This window comes from Meleagris gallopavo, chromosome 2 (genome assembly GCF_000146605.3).
Source record: "Meleagris gallopavo isolate NT-WF06-2002-E0010 breed Aviagen turkey brand Nicholas breeding stock chromosome 2, Turkey_5.1, whole genome shotgun sequence".
NCBI lineage: Eukaryota > Metazoa > Chordata > Aves > Galliformes > Phasianidae > Meleagris > Meleagris gallopavo.
Window position 1 is genome coordinate 107379936 of NC_015012.2, and position 28000 is coordinate 107407935.

At 41.0% G+C, this 28000-nt stretch overlaps 1 protein-coding gene and 1 long non-coding RNA gene across 3 annotated transcripts; one reads left to right on the forward strand and one right to left on the reverse strand.

The window, feature by feature from the left end:
* Positions 1-4795: 4795 nt before the first annotated feature.
* Positions 4796-28000, reverse strand: LOC109366350. 2 transcript variants are annotated; one of them, XR_002112659.1, is made up of 3 exons: positions 27911-28000; positions 26702-26790; positions 4796-5538 (listed from the first exon to the last, which is right to left on the reverse strand). It is a non-coding gene; the product is annotated as an uncharacterized LOC109366350 (long non-coding RNA). The 2 variants fall into 2 exon arrangements; XR_002112658.2 differs by lacking the exon at positions 4796-5538 and adding an exon at positions 25930-26404.
* RHAG (Rh associated glycoprotein) lies at positions 12290-27920 on the forward strand. Its single transcript, XM_010708159.3, has 10 exons — positions 12290-12496; positions 16949-17135; positions 18037-18187; positions 18339-18486; positions 19036-19199; positions 19716-19853; positions 20318-20439; positions 21395-21480; positions 22307-22380; positions 26773-27920. The coding sequence occupies exons 1-10, from the start codon at positions 12391-12393 to the stop codon at positions 26848-26850; spliced, it is 1254 nt and encodes a 417-aa protein (XP_010706461.1). The 5' UTR covers positions 12290-12390; the 3' UTR covers positions 26851-27920.

A 28000-nucleotide genomic window follows, 5' to 3' on the forward strand; every position in this document is an offset into this window, starting at 1 on the left:
CACAGAATTATTTTTCTAACTTTCATGAAAAGGTAGACACAGAGTTTATATAAACTTTGACAGAAATTATAAGATGTGCAAACAGCTGCAGACAGCATTTCTCTGAAGAAAGAGGCTCCTTCCCTATGACTTTCCTCCTGACACAATCTCAAGCCTCTGCAGAGCAAACAAAACATCCCAGCTCTGTACAGGATGCACTGCAGTGTCCTCACGTACTGAGTCACATACGCCAGCCCGGAGCACGACTGACATCTCTTACCACATCCCCTCGCCATTTTAGACCAGCAAAAATCATTCATTCGATAGGACTGCAATTCTGGTTCAGAACACAAGAGGGTGAACTATGCTCAGACATTCACCTCGATCAGGTTTTCACATTGCTACCTGTAGGAAGATCTGCTTTTGCTAGAAACAGAAGTTCTGAGCCTGCTCCAATTGTTCTTAACAATAATCTGTACAACATTTATTATTAACTCGTGATGAATAAATAATCACTTCATATTAAATCAGTTTGGTAGTGGTTAATTCCCCTTCACTGTTTCATCATATCTCTGTTGGCCAAATGACTTTCCTGTTAAAGCCATTTGTTCTATCAAATTAAGGCAAATTAAGGATTTCCAATATATCAGTGCTAGTTCCAGCAGCCTTGATCATTTCTTCCATTCCTCTCCCTCTAACTCAACAATCATTTAATGATGAGAGAATTCTGTGAGAGCTCTCTCCCCAAAGAGAGTTTTTGTGCTCTGAATACCCAACTGTGTCATTGGAGCAAGGCAGCAGAGCTCACCTGCACCACAAAGTGCTGAGCTGGGGCATCATACAGCCTACAGGGCTGAATGGCATATGGACATCATGCAGCCTACAGAGCTACTAATGACATATGGACATTATCCTTCTTCTCATAGGTAGTTTCAAAAGATTTTGGTTCCCTACTGACATGGGAGAGGAAAATAGCAGGTGAGATGGAATGCTACCTGGATTATCCTGTTTCTCAAGGCTGCAAGGAGAGTGTGGGACCCTGGCTGGCACTTAGCTGTTCATGTCCCTAGGAAGGCTGAGATGTTTCTAAATAGTGAATAATCAGTTTCCCATAGACAGGTGAGTCTATGATTCTATGACTGATTCTCAGTGAAATAAAAACAATATGACAACTGAGCTGTAGTCAAATCCTGCTTTTCTCCCTTCTCAGACTATATTCACAAACTTATTTTTATAGTAATGTTGTGAATGTTTTTCCTTTCTGGTACTAGCATAGGTTTCTCAGTATCTACTGAAGTCAGGACTCTGATACTTTTGAGATGTAGTTCAGCAGAGAAACTAATAACACTAAGAGCTTCTTACTGTTTCTGTTCAGCTCCAAACATCCTCACAAGAAGAACATATGCTGAAAGATGATAAGAGCAGCTACTATGATACAAAAGTCTTATCTGTGGAGAATGGGGTAAGAGCTCCTAAGTAGCTCACTTATGTGGCAAAGACATTAAGCACAGTTTTGAACAAAAACTAAGAAGGAACATTTAATGGTCTCATGGCTTGTAAAGAAAGAACACTTTTGATATTTAAAATAAGTCACCTGCAGCCATCATGTTATCTACCTTCTCTGAGAATCAACTTTAGAGCTAAGGAAAATGAAAGATCTTTCACTTCCAGTGTCCAAAGTCTTGCTGAGAGCCCAGAGCCTAAGTTTTCAATATTTTTCTCTATTTATCAGTCAGATAGAGAGAATAACCATCCCATGAACTTTACCTCATTTATGCCCTTAATGTATCAAACCTATAATAGCAGCAGATTTGAGCAGTTAAAGGTAAGACCTTCTACTGAATGGAAAACAAGGTTTGGAAAGTCTGGGGGGTTTTTCTTCTCAAAATGCTATCCACAAATTCACTGACATCACTGGGTAAAAACAGATCCCAGAGACTGTCTTTCCACTGTCCAGAAAGAGCATAAATTACACGTTTCCACTGGATGATTAACTTTTAGCTAGACACTCACAGGTAAAATGTGCACCACTCCAGCTTGGTAACTCTCTACATGCCCCAGAGCAGCATCATTCCTTCAGTCCCATCAAAAACACGTTTCTGGTGTTGCAAGATGGGTCATTTGATGGGAATAAATCATCAGGTAACCTGATGATAATCTGTAAATGAATACAGGGAATCTTATGGACTACAAATAGAGCTGCAAAGGGCTAAAAAAGGAGAATTTGCTCAAAAAACTATGCAAAGATATAATATCCACCTGCCCTCTGTAGGTTCATTCACCTGTTGCCAGCACAGGGCAGAATTCTAAAATGTGCTATTGTATATTCACATACAGTGATCATAGAATCATAAATCGAAGAATCACAGAATCACAAGGTTGGAAAGGACCTACAAGATCAATCATCTAGTCCAATCATCCTCCTATCACCATTACTACCCACTAAGCTACTAAACCATATCTCATAGCACCTCATCCGATGCTACTTGAACACTCCAGACACCTCTTGAACACAAGATGTATGGATACATTTCCCAGGGATGTACAATTTCCCCTGTTGACTGCGTACTCCAAGCAGATCTACTTATTATTTCCTCTGAGTTTCTATCCCAACTTGGGCCTTCACCTCAACATTCAGGTTAAGTCTCTATCAGGACACACACACGTGCATACATACATACTCCCTTGGCAAGCCACTAGGAATCCATTTGGTCAGAATATCCAGGACAGAAAATGGCAATGACAACCTCAAGCCCTTGCAGCACAAAGCCACCAGAGCCAAGACAGGATCAGGATGGTTCCCACCCCTGGGCTGCTCCTGGCTCTTCTCAACCAGGCTGCCAAGGACGGGTTCCTCCAAGTATAAGGGTCACAGTTAAACTGTGAAATTCAGGAGATGGGACTTCCTCATTAAAAAGGTATCAGACAGCCCTTTTGACTGCAGGCAAGACTTTTAACCTCTCTGCTTCTATCTCACTGACTGCAACACAGAGATAAACTGACACAGCCAGGGGTGAGAAACATTAATTAATGCACAGTAAGAGCCTGAGAAGCACTAAGGTCTGGTGATTAGAATATTGCACTCGGTAGCCACACTTCCAGTAGAATTATATCACAGGTCAAGGGGACGCAGGGCACAAGGAGGTAGGAGTGATGGTCACTGGGCTCAGCGGGATGCTTTGGGTCAGTGCAGTGCAGCCATCACTTCCTATGACTAATGAAGGTGCTTTGACATCAAGGGGAAGTCTTCCAGAAAAAGCAATTTTCAGAAATCAAGCTAAATGGATGTGGAGATTGTCTTGCATATATTAATGAAATTGCTCTGTTAACTATTCCCTGCATTTAGTGATGAGCAATCCAATGCACAAAATGTCAGAATCTGTGTAGGCTCCATTTTCTGATACAAGCCAGGATGCCACTGGCCTTTTTGGCCACCTGGGCACCCTGCTGGCTCATGTTCAGCCAAGTGTCAACCAACACCCCTGGATCTTTTTCCATCACGCAGCTTTAAAGCCACTCTCCCCAAGCCTGTAGCTTGCCTGTCTAGGGTTGCTGTGGCCAAAGAGCAGGACTCAGCACTTTGTCTTGTTGAACTTCATCCAGCCCAGCAATCAGCCTCTCCAGATCCCTCTGTAGGGCCTTCCTACCCCCAGGCAGATTGACACTTCCAGACAACTTGCTGCCTTATGAAGCTTATGAAGGGTGCACTCAGTTTTTCATCTAGGTCATCAGTAAAGCTATTAAACAGGACAAGCCCCAACACCATTCATACCCGGTCACCAGCTGGATGTAACTCCATTCACCACTTTCTGGGCCAGGCCTTCCAGTCAGTTCTTTACCCAGTGAAGAGTACACCTGTTCAAACATTAGGAATGATTTATGAGAGTATTTTTGTCAACTCAGAGGTATAAAGGATTGTCACCTTCCAGCATTTCTCTGCTGGCAGAAGTTCTACTGCAGAGCAGCACATTGCAAAATGCATCCTTCAGAGATTCTTTTTCAATCTTGGAAAATTATGTTATCAAATGAACTCTTTTGCCCCTAAGAGTTACATATCCAGCTAGGAGGGATTTGGCAAGTTTCTCCTCTGCTGTGTGAGTAGACTTCTTACCTATGAGTAGACCAGCTCTAACTCAAGATCTATTTCACCATTTTGACCAGTAAGGCAACAGGAGTCTGATGACACAAGACTGTAGCCATAAATGCACTCAATATGTGTAACAGACTACTAGCTGATTGTGGCAAAAGTGTATGACAGAGCAAGTCAACTTCATTTGATAAGGTACTAAGGATCTGGGAGCAGCCAGTATGCATAAGCTCAATTCTTCTGGAAAGGTAATGTACAGATTTCTTCTTATTGGTAGAGGGCAAAATTTAGGTATTTGACATAATGGCAGGAAATGAGGGAAACACCCCATGTCTGGAAGTTTGGTAAATCTGGAAGCATTTTACTGGTAGATCTTTCCAGATCAGATTCAGATCTGAGTCTCCTCCCAGCTGTTTTGGGGGCTTTTTTTTCTTTTTTGTCTGAAGCAGACACCATTGTTCAGCAGTGTGGTTATCTGATGGCTTTTCCTGCAATTCTGTGGCTTGGTGACTGTCTGGAGAATTATTGCTACAGGTTAATGAATTTTATTTACTACTTTACTTACCCAGGGGAGGAAACGGAGTCCTTCAGTCTTTTTTATTTCTCAGGCAGCTATATGGAGAGAGATTTGTTTGCAGGCAGAACTTGTGCTGTTTAGTGCATTGCTTGTTCAACTATCCCCATTCCCAAGAGAAATTAAAGCAGACCTTGATTAAGATATCTCTTTAATTTCATTACATATTTGCATTTAGCTATAAATAACAGGCATAGGATGGTGTGGATATCTTCAGGATGTTCTCATAGTAGTAGTGCCTGAAAAGATTTTTTCAAAGCCCACTGGAGACAATAAAATGTGTGGGTCTGAACTATATGTTTTGTTGATAAAAAAGATGGAACATGTTTTATTCATAAAACATACACACGAACTTCTCACTGTCATTCTCAGTGAATAAGTCTTACTATTTTAAGAATAGTAGTTGGCATAGAAAACACAAGAGTGACCTGACCAGGTATCCTAATGAAGACCTCTAGACACAAATCGATGCTGTGACATCTCTTATCATTCTCCTCTCAGTAAGTTGAGGATAGATTTACAATTAAGGCGCTGGAGCTGGAGAATAACTAGCAGGAGTCCTTGTGCCAACTTCTTGAGTCTTCTTTGGGAAGGATCCTGGAATAAACCAGGGCCTGAACCTCAGATTATTGGATGTTCTAACCAACTGAATCTGGAGTTTTTTTTGTGGTCAATAAAGAGAAGAGAGAATAGTCCAGAAATTTCAGGATGACGAATACTGGAGAAACTCCAAGCCATTAAGGAGTCAGTAGATGCTCGACATATCCTCAATTTTCTGTGATTTTCTATGCCTCCCTCTGCCACAGAGCTTCGTGACCCTTGAGGTCTCTTCCAACCCAGGCCATCCCGTGATTCTGTGATTCTGTGATACTGTTGAGGCTGTCAGCTTGAAGAGACTCTGTAGTGGAAAACTTGGAAATATTAACTGTGAGATGACTGCTAACCCTCCAAGTGATGTAATGAAATGTTACCTTAGGACTCTCCGTGCATTTCCAGAAAACAGAAGATCAAATTCTATCTCACAAGATACTGGTGAGAATTGATTTGAAATCCTAGTTACAATTTTAATTACTTTCCATTAACTAAACTGAAATTGAGACTGTAAGAAGAGATAAAATATTCAGGAAAACAGACAGTCTGCAATATATCAGAGAAAATCAAGGAGCCAACCTAATTAGAAAAGCAAAAACTGAAAGGGAATATGATTGCTATCTACAAATATCAGAAAGGCATAGAAAATGCAAGCACTGGTAGAGTCAGCAGGTGTTTTTGTCACCAGAAATAGTTATGTACACTGTATGATTAAAATTAGGGCAGAAATCTGTTCCTAAGCATTAGAACTGGAAAGATATGCAGCAGTCTCCCAGCTGAATGAAGGATATACAGTTTAACTTAACAAATAGAAGTCAAAACATTTTTGGAGGGGATATTTTGATAAGCTCCCCACCGTCTCAGGAAGACACCTCAATGAACTAAAAGCTCCCTGTGTTCCTAAACAGGCAGCTGCTGGGTGATGGAAGAGGTAGAAAATGCAATCGCAATAAATATCTTGCCATGGAGGCAGCCGTTGTGCTGGGTGTTCCTAAGAAAATCAGCTCATAAAAAGAAATGAGAAAAGGGGAGAGAAGACAAGAGAAGAAAAATAAATGGGTGAAGAATGAGGATGGAAAAGTAAAATGAGAGCAACCGGTAAAATGTGAAGGCATGGAAGGGAAGTATGAGGAAAAGGGAGATCATCCAGATAAAAACACAGAAAATTGCCCATGGGAGCCACAGTTCACTTCAGGCCACACCGTATCAGTTCCACGTTTAGCCCTGCCTCCTGGGTTTATTCCTCTAGTCTCATTGTGATGAACAGTGCTTGCAGATCTAGCTAAGCAGATCTGTTGAACAAACCAGTATCCATCCTGGTAAGACTTATTTAGTGCTGGTAAGCATTTATTTCAGATGCATCTGTAAAGTTGGTAAGTAAGATCTGCAAGACTATGGCATCTAATGAGCTGTGGGATGAAAACCTTGTCTCTTCCACACACTGGTGTGAACACTTCAGAGACTGGACTTTTCCACTGCAATTGTTTTCTGCTGTACCCATATGCAATGTGTTCTCAGTTCACTGGAGTACCTCCAGTGCCTGCTTGGCCCAGATGAGATGTTTTATTTTAAATAGTAAGCTAGGCTGCTGCTGTTCACTGAAATATTGCTTGGCCCATTGAAAGGAAATAATAAATTCATCTTGTCAGTTCAATAGCACAGGACTACTTCTGGATATTCAGTGATTTAGTGCCCACTTCCTGGAAACTAAAAAACAGACATATAAATTAATTACGTATGTCACAAATCATGCCTTGCATTTGGTCAGCATTCAAGCTGCAAACAAAGAAGTCTATTTGCCTAATATTCAGGCAGCTGAAGGAGAAGTTAGTTGTCCACAGGAAAAAAGTAAGCAGTATGTGAGTTTCTTGTAGGAATTTTTTATCTACAGATTGTTCTACCTGCATTGGAAACATGCATGCATTGCTATTACTGCTGTGAGCTTTGCATTATGGAGTTCACTTGAGATTGCTTTACCATTTGTGTGCTGTAAAGATTTAGAGGAGAAAGAAGTACTTAACCTTCTCAGTGGGAGGGCAGAATGAAGGGGCAGAGGTGGGAAAGACCCTTTTCTTGAAACAGAAAGCACGTAAATTTGCTTGTAAGCCATCACCCAATGATATAGCCTTTCTGTACAGCAAATTGGGACGTATGGACCTTTGCAGGAGTAGAACAGCACTGTATTGAGAGGAACTGTAACTATAAAGGACCAAATGTAAATAGAAAGGAGCATTTGTAAAGGTGAAATGAGTTGATATTGTTTTCAGCAAACATCAAAATGCAAATCAGACCCGATGGTGGAATAGAAGCCTTAAAACTTTAAAACACAGAAAACAGGTAAAAAACCTGGATGGGAATCCAAATTTCTTCAGCCACAAGACAGAGATTGTAATGAAGGCAAACAGACGAATGCATGTACTGTTGAAGCTAAATTAGCTGAATTCATACATCTGTAGACTCATTAACTTTCAATAGCAGTTTTATTTGCTATTATTCCTTACAGGAAAACACTCACGTACAAACCGATGGACCTAAGCTGATCTTATCAACAGTTAAAGCAATGCACCACATTTGTGCATAAACACAGAAAAGCATCTTGCACATGTCTAGAAAAGGCTGTCTTTGCTGAGACATTTGTCAGTGAAGAAAGGAACTGATTGACAAAATTTGTATTACTTTCATGAAAGGCTGAGTATGATGAAGGAAATCAGCATTACAGAAATTGTGTTGTTTCAAAGCTGATCAGGACTTTTCCCCAGAGCTGAAAGTCCACTTACGTTCTACCTCAACACTCAACTGATTGAGAAACATTGAAGGGGTTGCCAGAGGCTGTTCTGAAGACTGTTTTGCACACAGTGTGATTGTCAGATAAAAGGGAATTCAGAAGAATCCATAACTTCCTTGACTCTCTGACTATTAGAGGTGTGATTTCTCATGAACACTTTTTATAAACATCATCGAATCATAGAATCATAGAATCCCAGAACGGCCTGGGTTGCAAAGGCCCACAGCGCTCACCCAGTCCCAACCCCCTGCTGTGTGCAGGTCGCCAACCAGCAGCCCAGGCTGCCCAGAGCCACATCCAGCCTGGCCTTGAATGCCTGCAGGGATGGGGCATCCACAATCTAAATTCAGTCAACAAAGTATCTCAAACTTAAAGTTTTATTCTGTTTCTCATTGCTCCTTGTGAAAAATAATAATAAAGCTATAAGGAGCTCAAACTGGCCCTTTTTTAAGGGAGCAGGAACACCTTTATCTCTTGTAAATGCCTTTCCTGTAGCATTAGGATACTCCTCAACCAAGAGCTTCTGCTTATTATTTTAGTCCTTCTTCATAGTGCTTTTGTAGTAAAAGCAGAATGTAAAAAATCAATGACAGTGATATGGATCCGGTGAAGGCAAAGATACTGTTATTACCTAAGAAATCAGGAAAAAAACCTTCAATGTCACTTTCCCCTTTGAAGTGAATGAAGCTTCTTAAACTTCGTGGACAAAGCTCACTTATGGAGGTGAGCTTTCAGCTTGAGATGGAACGTGTCAAGTGCAGGACTCAGTGATACTATTTGGGTCCCTTCCAACTCAGGATGTTCTATTCTGTTCCACTGTGCTGATTCAAAACATTGCAGAAGTTAATGTTTCATGAAGTAACTCTATTGTGACACCACAGATATGGGATAAATGTTAATATTCTCAAAAAGTTCAACTAGTTTGAAGGCTGGCATGCTGTTCTGTCTGTAAATTCTTACAATCAGAAGAGGAATATTTGTAGTTCAGACTTCAATGGGATGAATTCAGGGTCGTAAATGATGCTGGGCTGTTCAGCAGACTATGTTGGATCCCTTCTAGGAGACATGCCAAATCTGAGTAATGCCTAAATTATCCATCAAACATGATCAAAAGGGCCCAAATTGTCTACTTAGCCTGTCTGAAATATTTTCTTTTAAGGTGAAATCAATTGCTCTTGGAAGTTCCTATCTCTCTTCTCTGTATTTCTGAATGAGAAGCACTATTGGTTAGATCAGACACAGAGATCTGTGGTTTATATCTGTTCAGATGAATGTCGCTGTTGATGATGTCTGAGGGTATTCTTTTGGAGTATTTCTCATTCTTTACATAATGATATCACTCAGACTACTCCTCATCTCTTGTTTTGAATTGTTTGGAAGACTTTTCACATATTTATATAAAGGCTGTGATATCTTACCAATACCATATCTTTACATAGGGCATAAAAGTAGGATGTAAAATCTATTTTAAGAATACATGGTACAATACACACACCAGTTAGTTGATAGATCCAAATGTGCCATAATGCTCATCAAAGAGCACCCTCAATTCTTCCATTCTATTTAATCAGTCGTGATTGAGCTGAAGCTAATAGTGGGACACAAGGGAATTTTTTAGATGCTGAAGACTATCTTGTCCAGGACATGTACAATTTGATTACACTCTGCAGCAGTGAGATGGTTATGTAATGACTTCTGGACTTTGAAATGAGGTTTTGTAGGTGGCTGTTTGCCATCAACTGTCAGGGCTATATCAGAAATAAGACAACCAAAGACAAAGATGGGAATGACAGAGACAGCCATCAGCACTGTCATCAGCACTGCTTCCTCCTAAAGATAAAGTGCTGATGTAAGGATCCATTTACTGAACACAATCAATGAAACACAGATATTGGAGTATGTGACTATTGGAATGTACTATCTTCAGTGTCCCTAATCATATGTGATTGACTTGTGAGTGCCATATATATGTGTTGGCTGGACATCAGCTCACCTCACTGAGAAAGCCATTGAATTTCCCTTTCTTTTCACACATAGCCAAAAGCAAAGGAAGAAGATCATGGGGAAAGCTATATACATCCTACAAAGATGTCAACATAAAGTTTGCAAAATAAATTCTTGCATATTTTATATTCCAGGTACACTGCTACATCTGACACATATGTGCTAGAGCACAGCTTTTGTTTGTACTCTCAAATAACAGATCCCTGTTCCATCCACTGCACAGGTTGCAGTGGACTACAATTGAGCAAACAAGAATATAGAATCATAGAATCATAAAATCACCAAGGTTGGAAAAGACCTAAAAGATCATCCAGCCTTGGTGATATATTTTTCAAGTCCTTGTAATTCTTACCTGAAAAGCCCAGGCTTATCCATCCTGAGTCAAGTTTCTAGGAGTTCGATGCCTAAGCCTGAATTACTTGATGCAGTCTCTCATTGTATATAGTGAAGAGAAATGTATACCTATAAAGCATTATGCATCATTTCCTAAGACAGCTAATAAAAAGTGACGAGGTTTACCATCTTCTTGAGATGCACATAATTTCCTATTAACCACTAAGGCAGTGAAACTAGATTAATTTTGGCATGTTTTACGGTATTTATAGCGTGTGTGTTTATGTACCTACATTAAATTGTAGATATAGAGCAAAAATCTCAGAAAATCCTGCTTAAATGAATTTGATCCACATAAAATGTTTAACACTTATTAAAAGGTACTTTTCCAAACAATATTTCAACTAGGAGACTCTGCACTCTGCATCCCTGAAAGAAATTAACAGAAGGATTGCACACATATATATTCAGTTGGAAGAACACAATGCAGTGAAAAATAAGAGATATTCATAGTTGAATCGTGGTTTAAAAAAAAAAAACAAAAACAACTCTTTATTCATGATTTTGTTCTTGTTTAATTACTTTCTGTGCAAATGAAGGTGCTCAGAGCTCCTTACAGTCATGCAATGCTGGCTGTCTTATCCTGTGGCACAGCAAGAGCGATCAGTATCTCTTTAACAAAGCTCTGCTTCCTTTCTTTGAGCTGTTCAAATGATATACAGTCACTACAAAGGAAAAATGTGCATGTGCTCACTGCAGCTTTGCCACACAGAAGTTTGATTCCATGATAGAATGCTACATTCTTCTTTATTCCCAAAGCTTCAGGCTCATCTTAAAGAAGAAAGGCCTGAGATAATCTTAAATTTTGTCCAGATAGTGGCCTTTTACTTAGAAAGCTGAATAGTGCCTGGAATTTTATGTTAAGATTATTACAGCTCTGTCAAGAAAATGTAGTCCAGGTAGTAGAATGAGCAGGGCACCATTCCTAAAGCCTACCTGGGGTCAATCACATGGTTTGATGAGCTGAAGGCTGCAAAGTATGTCAATTAATCTCTATTCTGGGAGATATTTTCCCGAAACAAAGTCTCTTTCCATACAATTTTGGCCTAAATATGGAATGAGCAGAGCCAGTAGTCAGTATCACATCAATAAAACATTTTACCCCCCAAACACAAAACATTTAAGGTTCAATACGAAGTTTGACAATCAGTGTGAATCTCAAGGATAAGTGACCATGCTCTCATAATCTTAATGAAATTTAATTAGCTCCTTTATTCATGAGAAAGTTGATAAGCTGAGCTTTTTAAAACCATTTAAGAAATCTGGTGTCTGAATTATTTCTAATTGTCTGTGCCAAAGAAAATTCAAAAAGCAATAATTTAAGTTGAAAAAACACAGCTTTACGTTATAAGAGCTAGGAAGATTCTTTTTTCCTTTCTTTTGGAGAAACAGAATTGTTTTATTTTAGAACAGCAGATCACAATGAGAACTCGTGTCCTCACCAAGTACACTTCATTACCATGAAATAGAAACACAGTTTTCTCTTTTCCCAACTTATCCTCTTATCAAGAAATAGGAGATCATTCATGAGAAATGTTTGAACTGTTCAGATGAAAGCTACAGCCTGGAGAAGTAGATGGACTACAGGAAACACAACTGACTGTAGCTCTGTTCTGCAACACATGCAACAAATCAGACTACGTAAGATTTTCTTCTTGGCTACCTTCTTAGTTAAAAATAAGAATACACCAAACGTATCTGTGGCTAAAGGAGTTGCTTTGTATTGCAAACTGAGAAATATTTAAACCAGTATTTCATACACAGAAGTAGCCTGGGAAATAGAGGTGGCAATATTGGCCCATACTGTTTCCCTCCCATAGTGGGTGTAACGGTTGGTTTGCCTGTCTCTCTGTTTTTTTTTTTGGCTTGTATCACCCAGACCCACAGAACTAGGCAACTCAGCTGAAGGCAAGCATCCTTTATCAGGTCCTTGCAGCCTCTAGCTCTCCCGCAGTGCCTTCAGCCCTTGACACCAACATGAGGTTCAAGTTCTCGATCATCGCTCTTCTTCTCGAAGCGGTCTTCATCGTTTTGTTTGGGCTATTTGTGGAGTATGACACTGAGAACATCAACTCGTATCTGTGTAAGTACTGCTGAGATTCTCAGAAGTTAGAATTGCTTTCAACTAATCCTAACCAAGACTTCTGAATAACTTAGGGGATCAACAAACATAGCTTGAAAAGAAAAGCAGAGCTTGGGTCAAAGAATATTCTGAGGGGTGAAATCAGTAGACTTCAAAGATGAATTCAGGTTGTGAACATCCTGGAAATGATCTCTGGCCCACCCTGAGCCAGGCTACAGCACAGTAATTTAATATCTCAGACAATTGTACTGTGGCACTGTGACATGTTGCTATATACATATGTAATGTTATATTGCTGTGCAACTATATAGTAGTGCTACACTGCAGCACTAATAATACAGCCATTTCCTAAGATGCCTCTCCACCTAACTCTTCTCTGGCTGTCCTCCAAAACAACACAACGACAACAAATATAGCCACAGAACAATAGTGTTTGGGGAATCCTGGTAAAATTTAGTAAGCCAGAAGGATGTTTTCTAGGTCGTACATCCTTCAGATTCAGATTAAGGTGCAGTGTCCCTACAAGAAAACAGAAAATTGCTTTCTCCTGAATGTCATACCTGCCAGTTCTGGTACTAATTTGTCCTATACTTTCTTGGTGTTCCCCTTGCCAAGTAAAATGAAGAAAGGTGCCTGAGATCCTTGTGCTTATTGTAGCAGTTAAACAGCCTTGAGTGGCCATTTACGCTTCTGTGATACCTTTTTGCTGAACTTCGGGTCTTCCGGAGGGAGATGTCTGTGCTATCTAAAATGCAAACTATTAAATTAGGGATTGCCTAACTTCTTTCATTCTTTAAACATGACAGAAAGTTTGCCTTGTCTCCCCTCTGTCTGCCTTCCTGCACAGGCAGTGTATGACTGTGCTGTAATCTGTATGCTGTACCAAGTTGTTCACACTGCAGAACCACTAGCAAGGTTCTGGCTCAGGTAGAGCAGTACTTTGACCTCCTCCTAGGCATAGTAAAAAGCAGAGGTTGTTCGTGGTAGGCAACACAGGTGGGAAAGGTGCTTTGGGAGGGAAGAGCACGTCTAGACACAAGTCAAGCCATGCCATGTGCCCTTTGGCCAGAGGACAGCTCTGGGCTGTTCAGTTTACTAACATAGACATAAACGAAGAAAACACCACCACCTTGATGTTGGACTTTATGATGCTGACCTAGGAGTATGTAAATCTAATCCTTGGTAAACAACTGGAAGGAAAGAAGAAGAATGTCCTAACACCTGTATTTTCACTTGTAGACCCTCTTCTTCTCAAACATCCCTATCTGCAAAGTGCACACGGCCAGTTTGCAGAAGCACCTGGCAGGCAGTTAATGGCAGTTGTGTAGGTGAATTGGAACATATCCTGAGTCAAGACTTTCCCTGAGTTCCCAGACTGATGGGTTCAGACCTCCTTCCATGTTACCCCAAGGAGCCCTGAGATGATAACTTCACCTGTAGCTCACAGGTTTAGTTACATCTTCCAGTTACATCTTGCACCCTCAAAATTGCAGGGCAGGGCCTGATTTGTATGCCTTAAATATCTCAGCACCATAAATCCAAGATTTTTGGTGGTTTTGGACTCATCCATTAGAATGATGAAAATAATCACTGAAGACAATTGCAGTTTTGCACTAAGATAAGGGGGGCTTAGCTGAATTTGTTCTCCAAAAAAAGCTTTTCATTCTGTTTCTGGAGGAAGTTATTACAAGCAGAGTTACTTGGATCTTGGATCTTTTGCTTTTATGCCACTAAAATGGGAAGACAAGGGTTTGAGATGATTTCACAGGTACTCCTATGGAATTTCTTCAGTACTAGCATTCAATGTATTGCCATAGACCCATGATTCATCTTTCTAAAAATAGTCTGTACCCTTCCCTTCAAGTTTGTAAGGCAACTGCTTTCAGCAGAACAAAGCTGCAGTTTAAGTATACACGTAGCTGTTTAAGTATATTTGCATGAAGACTCACTATCATGCATAGACCTTCCAGGGAAATTGGTGTGTTGGTCTTTGGCAGCCTTGGCAGAATCACGTGCAGTTTCTTTGTTCAGGATCTGCTGGAGTATTTTTCCCAGTATTACTCTTCCTGCCTCACAGAATAGAAGTACCACATTCTGTTAAACACAACTAGTTACTGAAATGGATTATTTCAAAGACCTTTGCTTTCTTCTTTTCAAATCATTCTAGACCTACTGTTCTTTAGCAGAAGGTGCAAAAGGTAGTTTGAGCACAAGGAATGAACTAGATCAGTTGGAAGTCTTCACTCAGCTTGTGAAATCAATTCCATGTGAAATTTGGGACTGGGATAAGGTTCCTTATAGTACACTTCAAGTGAGAGCTGAGCACAAAGAAACCCTGTAGAAGGGTACAGGAAAAATTAAGTTCCTCCATCAAGGTGATTTTGAAACCTGTTCTTTTGCTCACGTGTAATGTCAGGTTACTTAGACGTCTCCTAATCTAGGTAAGGTTGAATGAGATGTTAAATACATGAATAAGATGAATAGCACATCTCTAGGCACCCTGTGCCAATTCTTCACCACTTTCAGTGAAGGACTTTTTCCTTATATCCAATCTAAATCTACTCTAAATTAGAAGCCATTTCCCCTCATCCTATCCTACAGACTTTAATGGTTCCTCATAGAAAATTATTTCAAAAACAGAAGAAAGAAGTTTTACAGAGGTTCATACAGAGAAGCACCACTCAGAAGATTTACTTTAACAAGGTTCTTTTCCTAAACATTCCCTACCAATTTTCTCTGGCATAGGGATACAGGCAAGTTAAGCTGTGTTTGCATCCCTGCACTCAAAAGGAAACTAAAAAAAATGCTGCTGGTAAGATCAGGAAGATTGTATTAGCATTGTTTGTATTGCCCCTTGCCATATATTTTCCATTCATTGCAAGGCACTTTGAAGCAAGGAAATCCGTTGAGCTCGATGGCAGATATTAACTTTCACTGAACACTGCAGTACAAGATATTCAAGAGTATCAAAAGCGTGGAAACCCAAACAGAAGAGCTGTTTCTATATCCCTTAAAACAAGTAGTAGGTACAACACGAGAGTTTGAAAAGTAGTTCTGGAAACAGTAATAAGAAGGAAAATGGGGAGTTCCCAAAGGACTGCAGGAGTCTCAAAAATAATTTCAGATTATTGAAGTCAGGAAATAAATTTGAAAATGTTTGGCCTAAAAAAGAAGCTGAAGGGTTGGGGGTGTTTGAGAACCACCACATTTCTACAATAATGATAGATGTGTGTAGACACTGTAAAGAATGTTACTACTGGCATGCTTGCATTTCAGGACTGGAATACAAATATAACAGAGTTTATTAAGACTCTCCAGGAACTTATTATAGTTCTAGGCCCTCTTTTGGCTAAATAAGAGTGAGATGGCAGCAGATGTGGGGGCTGCAGGGCGCTGGCTGACCTTGGCTCTCCAGCTAGAAACACATATAGCAAAACAATAGGAATGTCAAAAGCACCTAAATGTGGAATATAACTTCAATCAAATATTGAAATAATCAGGTCAACGTCTCAAGTCTCTGTGTGTTTACATGTAAGAATCAGCAAAATAAAAATGGAAAGAATGAGCTTTTCTCTGCTGAGCTTCTTACTAACAGAAAAAAAAAAATAGACAAAACAATTACTGGGTTCAAATCTTGTGGATGTAGTGTTCATTAAACTGCATAAAATTCTTCAGACTAACTAACCTTTTTTGAAATATAAAATATCCACGTTGTGATGAGGCAGTGGAACAGGTTGCCCAAGGAGGCTGTGGATGCCCCATCCCTGCAGGCATTCAAGGCCAGGCTGGATGTGGCTCTGGGCAGCCTGGGCTGCTGGTTGGCTACCTGCACACAGCAGGGGGTTGGGACTGGGTGAGCACTGTGGTTCTTTTCAACCCAGGCCATTCTATGATTCTATGGTGATAAATTTAGTTTATATTAAAATTATTAAAAATTCTAAAATTTTTTTTAAAAAAAGTTCAAAGAAGGAGTAGATGGATCAACAACCATATTGCTGTTTGAAAGAAGAATCATATTTGAAGTAGGGCTAAGTTTATGCTACTTAGCAACATTAAGACATTTAAGGCCATATATAAACTGTTAAATTCAAAGTAGGCAGTTGAAGAACTCAATCTGTTTTACAGCACTTTGATAAGAATCACAAGCATACTTTTGCCCAATGCCAACTAGTAGACTCTCAAAACAACTTCTTGCACATTTTTGGAGTTGGCCAGAACATGATGGATGTAACAACCTTTATTTCAAAGGAAAGAAAAATTTAATGCAAGGACGTGAAGCTGTGTTATTCCACATATCTTCAGGTCCAGATGAAAGCTATGGGTGTATTAATGTTATTCACATAGAGATCTAGTGTTCCTTGCATAATGATAAATTATAAAAACAACCAATTTTTTCCAAAAACTCAGCTAATAGGCTGAGTTGCTGTCTACTCAGACATTTTCTTCTTTCAGACTTTAAGGACGTCCATGTGATGATATTTATTGGATTTGGTTTCCTGATGACCTTTCTGAAGAAATATGGATTCACCAGTCTTGGTATCAACATGCTCATTGCTGCCTTTGGTCTTCAATGGGGCACTCTAATGCAAGGATTTTTGCACAGGGGTGAAGGAGAGAAAATTTTTGTTAAGATCAAAAGGTACGTATGAAATTTTCCAGAAATGAAACTTCTATCCCTTAAAATATCAGAATAAAAATACAAAATCTGTGAGATTAGTTTTCCAAACTTCTGATGGAACAATGCTATCAATCTTTCTATCTTTCACCCAAATGGCAGCACCTGCTGCACTGGGTCAAGGGAATACAGGATGAAATCTGAGCTGACAAGTTACGTGTGGAACATAAGCCGTGTAGAGAGACTGCTTTGAATCTCTGGAGCTGTGCAAACAGGAGAATTTTCAGCAGTAGTGCAGCTCCCTCCTGCACCCAGCAGTCACAGAGGGATGTGTTCTTCCATGGCACAGGGGGGTCACAAAGGAAAGGCTTGAGCAGTCTGTCAATCCACACATGAGGTTTTCTCCTGCTTAGGAAGGAATAATTTGTGCAAACACGGGGTTTGGAGCAAACCTCAGAAGAAGGGACTTCACAAGTAATGCCTCTAGGTGCTTTTAATCTCTCCTCCATTGATCCATCTTGCTTCTAGCAGGGTCTCTGAGTGTTTCCCATGTATGCAGTTCTGCTATCTAAGAAAACTTGCAGAAGATTTTGAAAGAAACCTCATCCCAAATGGATAGGGATAGACATCTTCAACACACACCTCTTCCAAATTTTGACTGCAATCTCAGACAGCTGAGCAGGAGGCAATTTCTGCACGTTTTCTCCTCAGCCTTCTATAAGATGCCCACACAACCCAACTAGGAAATTCTGATGTCATTTTTATCCACAAAAGAAGATTCTTTGTGACTTTTTGTTCGAAGATTTACTGCTCTGTCATTTAATGACATAACAAGTTTGAAAACATCTTTATTTCAGCTCCCATTTAAGCTGATTTTCTCTCTCATTTCTTGTTGGTTTGCTTGCATTTGTTTTCTCATCTTCAGCATGATAAATGCAGACTTCAGCACAGCAACTGCTTTGATTTCATTTGGAGCAGTCCTGGGGAAAACCAACCCTGCTCAAATGCTTCTCCTGACGCTTCTGGAGATCACAGTCTTTGCAGGAAATGAATATCTAGTTACGGAAATATTTAAGGTACAACTATTTACAAATAATTGTTTCCTGTTCTCACAATTTCCTGTTGTAACACGTTTTCAGTGTGTAATGTTTCCAGTCATGCAGGAAATCAAATCCTCATTTCTTTGTTGTGTAAATGCTGAGCTACTATTTCGGGTCCCTGATACAGGCTACAGATATTGGAGCCTCAATGACCATCCATGCCTTTGGAGCCTATTTTGGTTTGGCTGTAACGTTCATCTTGTATCGTCCTGGCTTGAAAAACAAGCATAAAAATGAGGAATCTACCTATCACTCAGACATATTTGCCATGATTGGTAAGTAAAAGAAGCACAGCAAAGTAATACTGAGAGATGAAGAGTCTTCTACCCCTCTTTCATCCATACATTTTTATGATCACCTATTATTATGCTTCCCCACTACTGAATGTTAGAAACCACATGGGTGTTGAATTGGGTTTTCATCCATCTGCCCACGAGATCTATTCATAGATCAATTTATAATTGAAAGCTATCAGTTCTATCAATAAATGACCAAAGATTTACATGTGAATTCCCTCACTAATGCATCCTGCTCTGGCATTTTCACAGTGATAGTGAGCTCTAATGGTGTGTGGGGCATGGCAAGGTGTTGCAATATGTTAAAGTCTTACAGTAAGATTTGTCAGAATGCATCAAAATCCCAACTGCCAGAGTCAAAAGCTTCTGCATTGGCTGCTATTTCTTCCAGCATTTTTAGTTATTTTACGTTTTCATTGACCATCTTCCTCATTTCTTGGACTTAGTGCTGTTGTATTGGGTCTTTCACAGTGAAACACCTCTTCTGACCAAATCGTTTTCATTTTGTTTTGACTTTTGCCCATCCAGGTACTCTGTTCCTTTGGCTTTTTTGGCCCAGCTTTAACTCTGCAATTGCAGAGGAAAATGAAAGGATTAAAATAATTATCAACACTTACTACGCCCTGGCAGCATGTGCTGTTACAACATTTGCCCTCTCCAGCCTGCTGGATGAAAGAGGCAAATTCAGTATGGTAAGAGTCCTACCACTACCTCTGCTAAATCAAGAAATCCCCTATAATACAGATGATTAGATTGGTTCCCAGTGTCCATGAGCTAGCTGGAACCCCTACACTGCAGACACAACTAGGGCTGTTATGCTTCAGAAAGCTGCAATGTCATATTGCACATATTGAGTCAACTCACCCTGCTTTATGTATGTAATTTGGTTCCCCAATGGGATCACTGCATCTGAAGCTCTTAGGTACTATCAAGAGGGTTCCACTCTCTCGTCTGCAGAACCTGCTGACATTGGTTCATTAAAAAGGACATTTGGGTCTTATTCAAAAGATGATCTTGCCTGAGTTTTTCTTTTGCAATACCCAAAAGAGGTCAACTGGCTTAGAACTGCTTTGAACCAGCACCCTCAACTCATAACAGGGAACTCCGTTTTAAATTCCTGATTGATTTTCATCGTAAAAATCCCTTACAAGTCATTCAGCCCCAAAACAAACCTCCGTTCCATGTCTAACAGCTTGCACACTGTGCAGGTTCTCATTCAAAATGCCACTCTGGCAGGAGGAGTAGCAGTGGGTACCTGTGCTGACCTGACAATACACCCTTTTGTTGCTATGGGTATTGGGAACATCGCTGGGATCATCTCTGTCCTTGGGTTCCGCTTCCTGACTGTAAGTATCCAGGACCTACCTCTGCTCTCACCTACATATACTGCTTCACCAACTTCACTGGAGCTTGCTTTCTTTAATAGAAAGAAATTGACTGATAAACTACAGGGAGTAAGTTCTCTATTATTTTCAAATTATTATTTTGAAATGCATGTGATTAAAATATATTCTTATGAGATAACTTCAGTGGCTGAAAACCCTGGGAACATAGCTGACATTCTGTGTTCTGTAGTGCTATATTTATGATGGTAACTTGGACATCTGTGGCATTAGAGGTACTCACCTGATTTTCTCTCCTTGTATAATTTCACAGTGAAAGGGAAAATAATTGATTCCAAGGCTACGCTTTGTATATCTGAAAAGTGTCAAATCATTTCTCGGTCTTCTCTGTTACTTTCTTTTCCGTATTGTTCTTGACAGAGTGGAGACTAAACTCACCATGAACTTTATATTTCCCCTCATTTCAGCCTGTTTTGGCATCCAAGCTGAAAATTCAAGACACGTGTGGAGTCCACAATTTACATGGCTTACCCGGAATACTGGGAGGCATTGCTGGCATCATAGTAACTGCAGTACAATCTGAAACTAAGTAAGTAATATTCAGAAAGGAGAAAGAAGTTTCCTTTACTGAAGGTCTATTTTAATTTTTCACTCTCCTTGGATCTAATTATGATTTATTTTCGGAAAACCTACTGTAGGAAACTGCTTTCACAGGGGTTGAACTAGACAACTCCCAGAAGTCCCTTCCAACTCCTGCAGTTCTGTGATTCTTTGAAATTCACCTTTGATTGGATTTCAGATCAGTGTTCTGAAACACTGGAGCACTGGAATAGGCTGCCCAGGGAGGTGGTTGAGCCACGATCCCTGGATGTGTTTAAAAACTGTTTGGATGTGGTACTCAGGGATGTTATTTAGCAGACGGTTGTTAGGGTAGTATGGTTGGGTTGTGGTTGGACTTGATGATCATTAAGGTCTTTTCCAACCTGAACAATTCTATGATTCTATGATTCTATAATTCTATGATTCTATTTTAAATGGGTCTGTTCTTGGTATCCTGCCGTTAACATGGTTTATATGCAAAGCTTATTCCACATTTAAAGATCAGATAAAAATGTAAACAGTTTTCAAAAAAATAAATAAAATCACCCTTCAGAAGTAGAAAAGTCATTCTCCTGCTTCTACAATCACACCTCAGGCAACAGTAAGACTTACAAAAAAACCACCAATCAACAAAATGGGCCATTTCCATTCTCTTAAGAAGACCACAAGAAGATGGAATCGTAATCTTTTTGATAACGGAGAACATTTTATGAAGACTGAGAACATGTTAGTAACCTTTTCAAACAACTTGTTTTAAACTATAATCCAAAACAAAACCAAAATACAGGCAGTCCCATATGGCTTCTGCAGTAGCCATGGCAATGAAAGGTTATTTTCCAACAAGTCATTCTGTCCATCAGAGAGCAAACATAAAGTTGTGAAACCAAACCTCACTCTGTACTTTCATAGGTTTTAGTGTTGACTTGTTTTTCTGTCTGTTTCAGGAAAGGTGTCGAACTTACTGCTGGCAAACAGGCTGCTGCCTTGGGCAGCACAATTGGAATTGCACTGGTTGGTGGAGCATTGACAGGTCAGTTCACATACAGTTTGCACACGCAGTTCACAACTGCACACAGCAGTTGAAATATATAGGATGTTAGAGATGTGCTCATGGAGAATTTCAATCTATCAATAATTTCACAAGAAAACTAGAAAGTGGAAAGACAGAAATGAGTAAGTCATGATAGCACGCTAGCAGAACCTTGAATATGAAAAAGGCAGTTTCTCAACCAGTCTTCAAACAGCAGCTAGACATCTTACTGAATCTTACCTTCAAAGGTACTGGTTTGTATATAAAAACCACAATTGTTGCTCCAGTTGAAGTTCTGCTCTAGATTCAGAAACTTAAAATGCTGAACAGAAACTAGTTTGAGATTAGCTCATGACCCATTAGGTGTCCCATGTTTTCATGTCATTCTGTTACTCTTATATAGATGTCTCATTCTACACTAGGGTGTCTGAGACATCCTTAGTGGACTGGTAGATACAAAACAGGATTTACAGGAGAGCCATGCCTGGCCCATATCCATTGGGATCTCAACCATACTTCCCATCTCTTCTGCTTTGTATATGGAGAAGAGCGGGCTGAGATATTTTAGTGATTTCTTTTAATTTAATATTGTTAACTAAATCACTATAACATATTTCCTCCATCACTAGATAGTGGTGCCTTAGTCCCAGAGTTGTACTAAAGGATATGATTTAGTGAGGAAATGTTGGTGGCAGGTGGATAATTGGACTGGATGACCTTGGAGATCTTTTCTAACCTTGAGTTTATAATTCTATTCCAGGACATATCTGAAGAATGTATTTTTGGACATAATTTTTTTCAACTTCTGAGGTCTTTTTGTCTGCAGGTGCTATTCTAAAGCTGCCCATCTGGGGACAAGTATCTGACCAGAACTGCTTTGATGACTCTGCTTATTGGGAGGTAAGATACAAACCACTGACTAAAACAAAGGAAGTATATTTTCAACATGTTAGAAGAGATACAACACACGGAGCTTCGCACATCAGTCAACTTTCAAACACGTTTCCCAGTCTTAGGCTGTGAATTTATCACGACAGCCTACTGGATTTATTTTTGACCGGCCACATAGTCATGCTTTGAATGAAAAGCAGAAATAGAGCCAAGACATTGAGGCCTCAGTGGAGTTTTTTATATCTGCAGAGAGAAAATTGGAAAGGCAAAAACCCAGCTTGAACTCAACCTGGTCGCTGGAGTAAAAAGGAACAAGAAACTCTTTTACAAATATATCAGTAGTAGTAAGAGGAGGACCAAGAAGAATCTCACAGAATCATAGAATGGCCTGGGTTGGAAGGGACCTCAAGGATCAAGAAGCTCCAAGCCCCCCGCCACAGGCAGGGCCACCAACCTCCACATTTCACAGCAGCCCAGGCTGCCCAGGGCCCCATCCAACCTGGCCTTGAACACCTCCAGGGATGGACGGGGCATCCACAGCCTCTCTGGGCAGCTGTTCCAGCACCTCACCACTCTCACAGCAAACAACTTCCCTCTGACATCCAACCTAAATGTGCCCTCCCTCAACTTCCAACCATTTCCCCTTGTCCTGCTGTTATCTCCCCTTTCCAAGAGCTGACTCCCCTCCTGTTTGTAGGCTCCCTTTAGGTACTGAAGGCTGCAATGAGGTCACCCCACACCCTTCTTTTCTCCAGGCTGAACAAGCCCAACTCCCTCAGCCTGTCTTCATAGTAGAGGTGCTCCAGTCCCCTGATCTTTTCGTGGCTCTCCTCTGGACCCTCTCCAACAGCTCCCTGTCTTTTTTGTACTGGGGACCCCAGACCTGGACACAGTGCTGCAGATGGGGCCTCATAAGAGCAGAGTAGAGAGGGACAATCACCTCCCTGTCCCTGCTGGCCACCCCTCTGCTGATGGAGCCCAGGATACCATTTGCTTTTTGAGCTGCAAGAGCACACTGCTGGCTCATGTTCAGTTTTTCATCCGTCATGATCCCCAGGTCCTTCTCTGCAGGGCTGCTCTCAAGGACTGCTCCTTCCAGTCTGTATAAATGCCCGGGATTCCTCCGGCCCAAGTGCAAAACCTTTCAGTTTTCTGTGTTCAACTGCATTAGATTCACCCGGGCCCACCTTTCAAGTCTGTTGAGGTCCCTCTGAATGGCATCCCTCCCTTCCACAAAGGAATCTCCATTCTTTACTGGATGAGGCTAGGAATGTGACCAGTGAGGATAAGGGAAAAGGCAGAGGTTCTGAATGCCTTCTTTACATCTGTCTTTAAAGGTCACACCAGTTATCCTCAGGGATCCTCCACTCTCTGACCTGGTAGTCTCTGCTGGGGAGCAGACAAAACCCCCCACAGTTCAGGAGGACACAGTGAGAGACCTACTAGTCCAGCTGGACTGCCACAAGTCCATGGGGCTGGATGAGATTCACCTGAGGGAGCTGAGGGAACTGGTGGAGGTGACAGCTGAGCCAATTTCCATCATCTATCAGCACTCCTTGTTGACTGACTCCCAAAAGACTGGAGACTTGCCAATGTGACTCCCATCTACAAGAAGGGCCATAAGGAGGATCTGGGGAACTACAGGCCTGTTAGCCTGACATCAGTGCCAGGGAAAGTTATGGAGCAGATTGTCTTGAGGGAGATCATGCGGTATGTGCAGGGCAACCGGGGGATCAGGCCCAGCCAGCATGGGTTCACGAAGGGCAACCTGCTTGACCAACCCGATCGCCTTCTATGATCTAGTGACCCGTCTAGTGCATGAGGAAAAGGCTGTTGATGTAGTCTACCTAGACTTCAGCAAGGCTTTGACACTGTCTCCCACATCTTCTCCTGCAGAAGCTGGCAGCCAGTGGCGTGGACAAGTAAGGAACTGGCTGGAAGGCCTGGCCCAGAAAGTAGTGAATGGATTTACATCCAGCTGGTGACTGGTCATGAATGGTGTTCGCCAGGGGTCGGTGCTGGGGCCTGTCCTCATCAGTATCTTTACTGATGACCTGGATGAGGGCACTGAGTGCACCCTCAGTAAGTTTGCCGATGACACCAAGTTGGCTGGAAGTGTCAATCTGCCTGGGGGTAGCGAGGCCCTACAGAGGGATCTGGACAGGCTGGATAGTGGGGCTGAAGCCCATGGGATGAGGTTCCACAAGACCAAGTGCCGAGTCCTGCACTTTGGCCACAACAACACCAGGCAATGCTACAGGCTTGGGAATGAGTGGCTGGAAGACTGCGTAGAGGAAATGGACCTGGGAGTATTGATTGATGCCAGCAAAACATGAGCCAGCAGTGTGCCCAGGTGGCCAAGAAGGCCAATGGGATCTTGGCTTGCATCAGGAACGGTGTTGCCAGCAGGAACAGGGTAGTGATTGTCCCCCACTTGTCTGGTGAGGCCCTACCTCAAGTACTGTGTTCAGTTTTGGGCCCCTCGCTGCAAGAAAGACATTGAGGCCCTGGAATGTGTTCAAAGGAGGGTGACAAAGCTGTGGGGGGTCTGCAGCACAGGGCTTATGAGGAGTGGCTGAAGAAGTCTGGAGAAGAGGAGGCTCAAGGGAGACCTCACTGCCCTCTATAACTACCTGAAGGGAGGTTGGGGTGAGCTGGAGGTCGGCCTCTTCTCTCGTGTAACAGTGATAGAACTAGAGGGAATGGCTCCAAGCTGCACCAGGGGAGATTCAGGCTGGACATTAGGAAATACTGCTTCTCTGAAAGAGTCGTCAGGTACTGGAATGGGCTGCACAGGGAGGTGTGGAGTCACCAACCTTGGAAGTGTTCAAGGAACGTTTGGACGCTGTGTTGTGGGAAATGGTTTAGTGAGAACTATTGGTGATGGGTGGATGGTTGGTCTGGGTGATCCTGTGGGTATTTTCCAACCTTAGAGATTCTATGGTTCTGTGATTCTATTGTTTTTATATCCATAGAATCATAGAATCATGTAATGGTTTGGGATGGAATGAACCTTAAAGATGACCCAGTTCCAACTCTCTGCTATATGCAGGGACACCTCCCTCTAGTCCAGGTTGCTCACAGCGCCATCCAGCCTGGCCTTGAGGGCTTCCAGTGAGGGGGCATCCACAGCTTCACTGGGCAATATGTTCCAGTGTCTCACTACCCCCACAGTAAAGAATTTCTTCCTAGTACCTAGTCTAAATCTACCATCTTTCAGTTTAAAACCATTTCCCTTTGTCCTCTTGTCCTGAGAGTTCTCACTCTCTTCTTGTTGTACTTTAAACATAGTATTTGCATTCCTAGCTCAACAGCGCTGCTTTTCTATCATGAACTGGAATTTATTGCTAAGTGAGATTTAGAGCACTTTAGTGCATCATAGAATCATCGAGCTTAGTGCTTCTTGTTTGAATGATCTGACCATCAAAGTTATGGCTTAGAAGCTCTGGCTCCTATCGTTATTGATTTATGTATGAAGACACAGACAATGGGGCTTAGAAGCAAGAATATCTGAAGTTGCCTTGCGAGGCTCCCTTACGCTCAACAAAATGATAGCTCTAGAGTGCAACTGATTTGAATCATTCCGGATCTATATTAGAATTATGCTAATTAAAATTAAGGAGTCTGCTTATTCCACTCTGGTAACCATGGATATTTAATTGCCTACCTCAAAGATAAAGCTCTATATCTTATATACAATACACGTAAATAAAATGTTGTTAACTGACAAGGAGATTATATTAATCTTTTAATGAATTAAACTCCAGTACAAACCAAACAATTTGTCTTATAGAATGCTTGTGGTACAATGGGAAGTTGTGAATCAAAACATCATTGGTGCCCCATCCCTGGAGGTGCTCAAGGCCAGCTAGATGGGGCCCTGGGCAGTCTGAGATGGTGCCTGATTTAGTGGTGGCAACTATGCCCATAGCAGAGGGCTGGAACTGGATGATTTTTGAGGTCTGTTCCAACCCAAGCCATTCTATGATTCTTTATCCTGTGACTCTGTGATTCTATGATCAGCTGTATGACTCTCAGGAAAGAGGAAAAAAAGAAAAAAAAATGTTAGTGGCAGTTCTGCAAGCTATTTGACATTGGAAAAGCAATAAGCACTGGTTTTCAGCAAGTTCTGAATAATCTGAATAGCCCTGTCGTATAAAAGTGATACAAACTGACAGGAGAATGAAATTTTAAAATCAAGTATGAAGAACTAACTCACAGCCTGTGCTGATTGGTAATAGTAATTAGTCTGCTCGCTTGAAGGTCCTTTAGTGTCAGTAAATTCCTCACAATTAATAAATAGACACATAATATGTGCAAACAGAATTACCTTCTCAGTATGCTTCAGTCTCCTGATATCTTTATCTCATCAAATGAACTGTTCTTTCATTTCCATGACAGGTTCCAGAAGAGGAGAAGCTGTACGAAATTAATTCCAACAACTATGATGAGCACAGCAGATTTGAAGCTGTCATGTAGAAAAACATATATATGTCCTTATGATTCTCTTTTCTGTTTCCAGTGCTAAAAACCAACACTCCAAAATTTTTCTAACCACAAATATCTTCCAGAAAAAGCTGTAGGTAGTTATATTTCTGTAATATTTTTTTTTAAGTTTGATTTTAGCATAAATTGTCATTATGTCAGGCTCAGGAGAACCAATTTGATCTTCCCAACATGTTTGTTCTGTTGGAATGAAGATCGCTAAAATCTATAAAGATTCTGTCTCCAACCTTCCCTCCATCAACCATGCAGGTGAGCTTATCATAGAAGGAAATGAAATTTCCAAGTCAGGACTTTCCCCCGATGAATCCATGCTGACAAGGGCTTAGTTATCAGATTGAAGGGGAAGACTGTAATACAAAATAGCACAGAGGATTATTCCTATTCTGCTCAAGTATTTTTTCCTCAGAAAACTTTATAAAGATACAAGGTACAGCTAAATTCCTATCCGAGGATTCAGGAGCTCATTTATTCACATGTAACCATGAGTTAATTGCACTGAGAGCTGACTGCAAATAAATGCCTCAGTGAATAATAACTATTTACTGTGAGGAAATCCCCCAGAATGGTCCCCTCAGGAGTTATGTTTTGCTCATTGAAACAAATGGAAAAAAAAATAAACTCTGTGCTTTTGCTGTCCAGTTCTCTCAATCTTTCTGTAGCAAACCGGGCACTCACCTGCTCTTTCCTGAGCTCTGTTGTCAAATGAGGAATTACCTCTTCAGGCTCCCTCAAAAACTAGAACAGAGAGATGGGCCCTTCTATGGAAATTTATCCCACCTAACCCAGCTGTTTTCTGGAAAGTCCTTGTTTCTTTTTGACAAAAAAGAGCCCTAGAAGCGTAGGTTAGCCTAGGAAACTGTGTAAGATGGCTTATAATTTTATTAAATACGTATTTTGATGCAGTGAGGTGATAACTATTTAGGATGTGTTCCCCTAAACCCTGAAAACATCAAGATGATGGAAAAAGAACCAACAAACTTTAATTAGCATGGAAGAAGCAAAGCATAACATCAACAATGTCAATAAAGGTCACCTGTGTTGAACTTGATGTCACCGTTATGAGTGGGGGGATGTATCCTGCAGGAAAAGCTATTCATAGGCCGCCACCCTTATCTGTAATAAA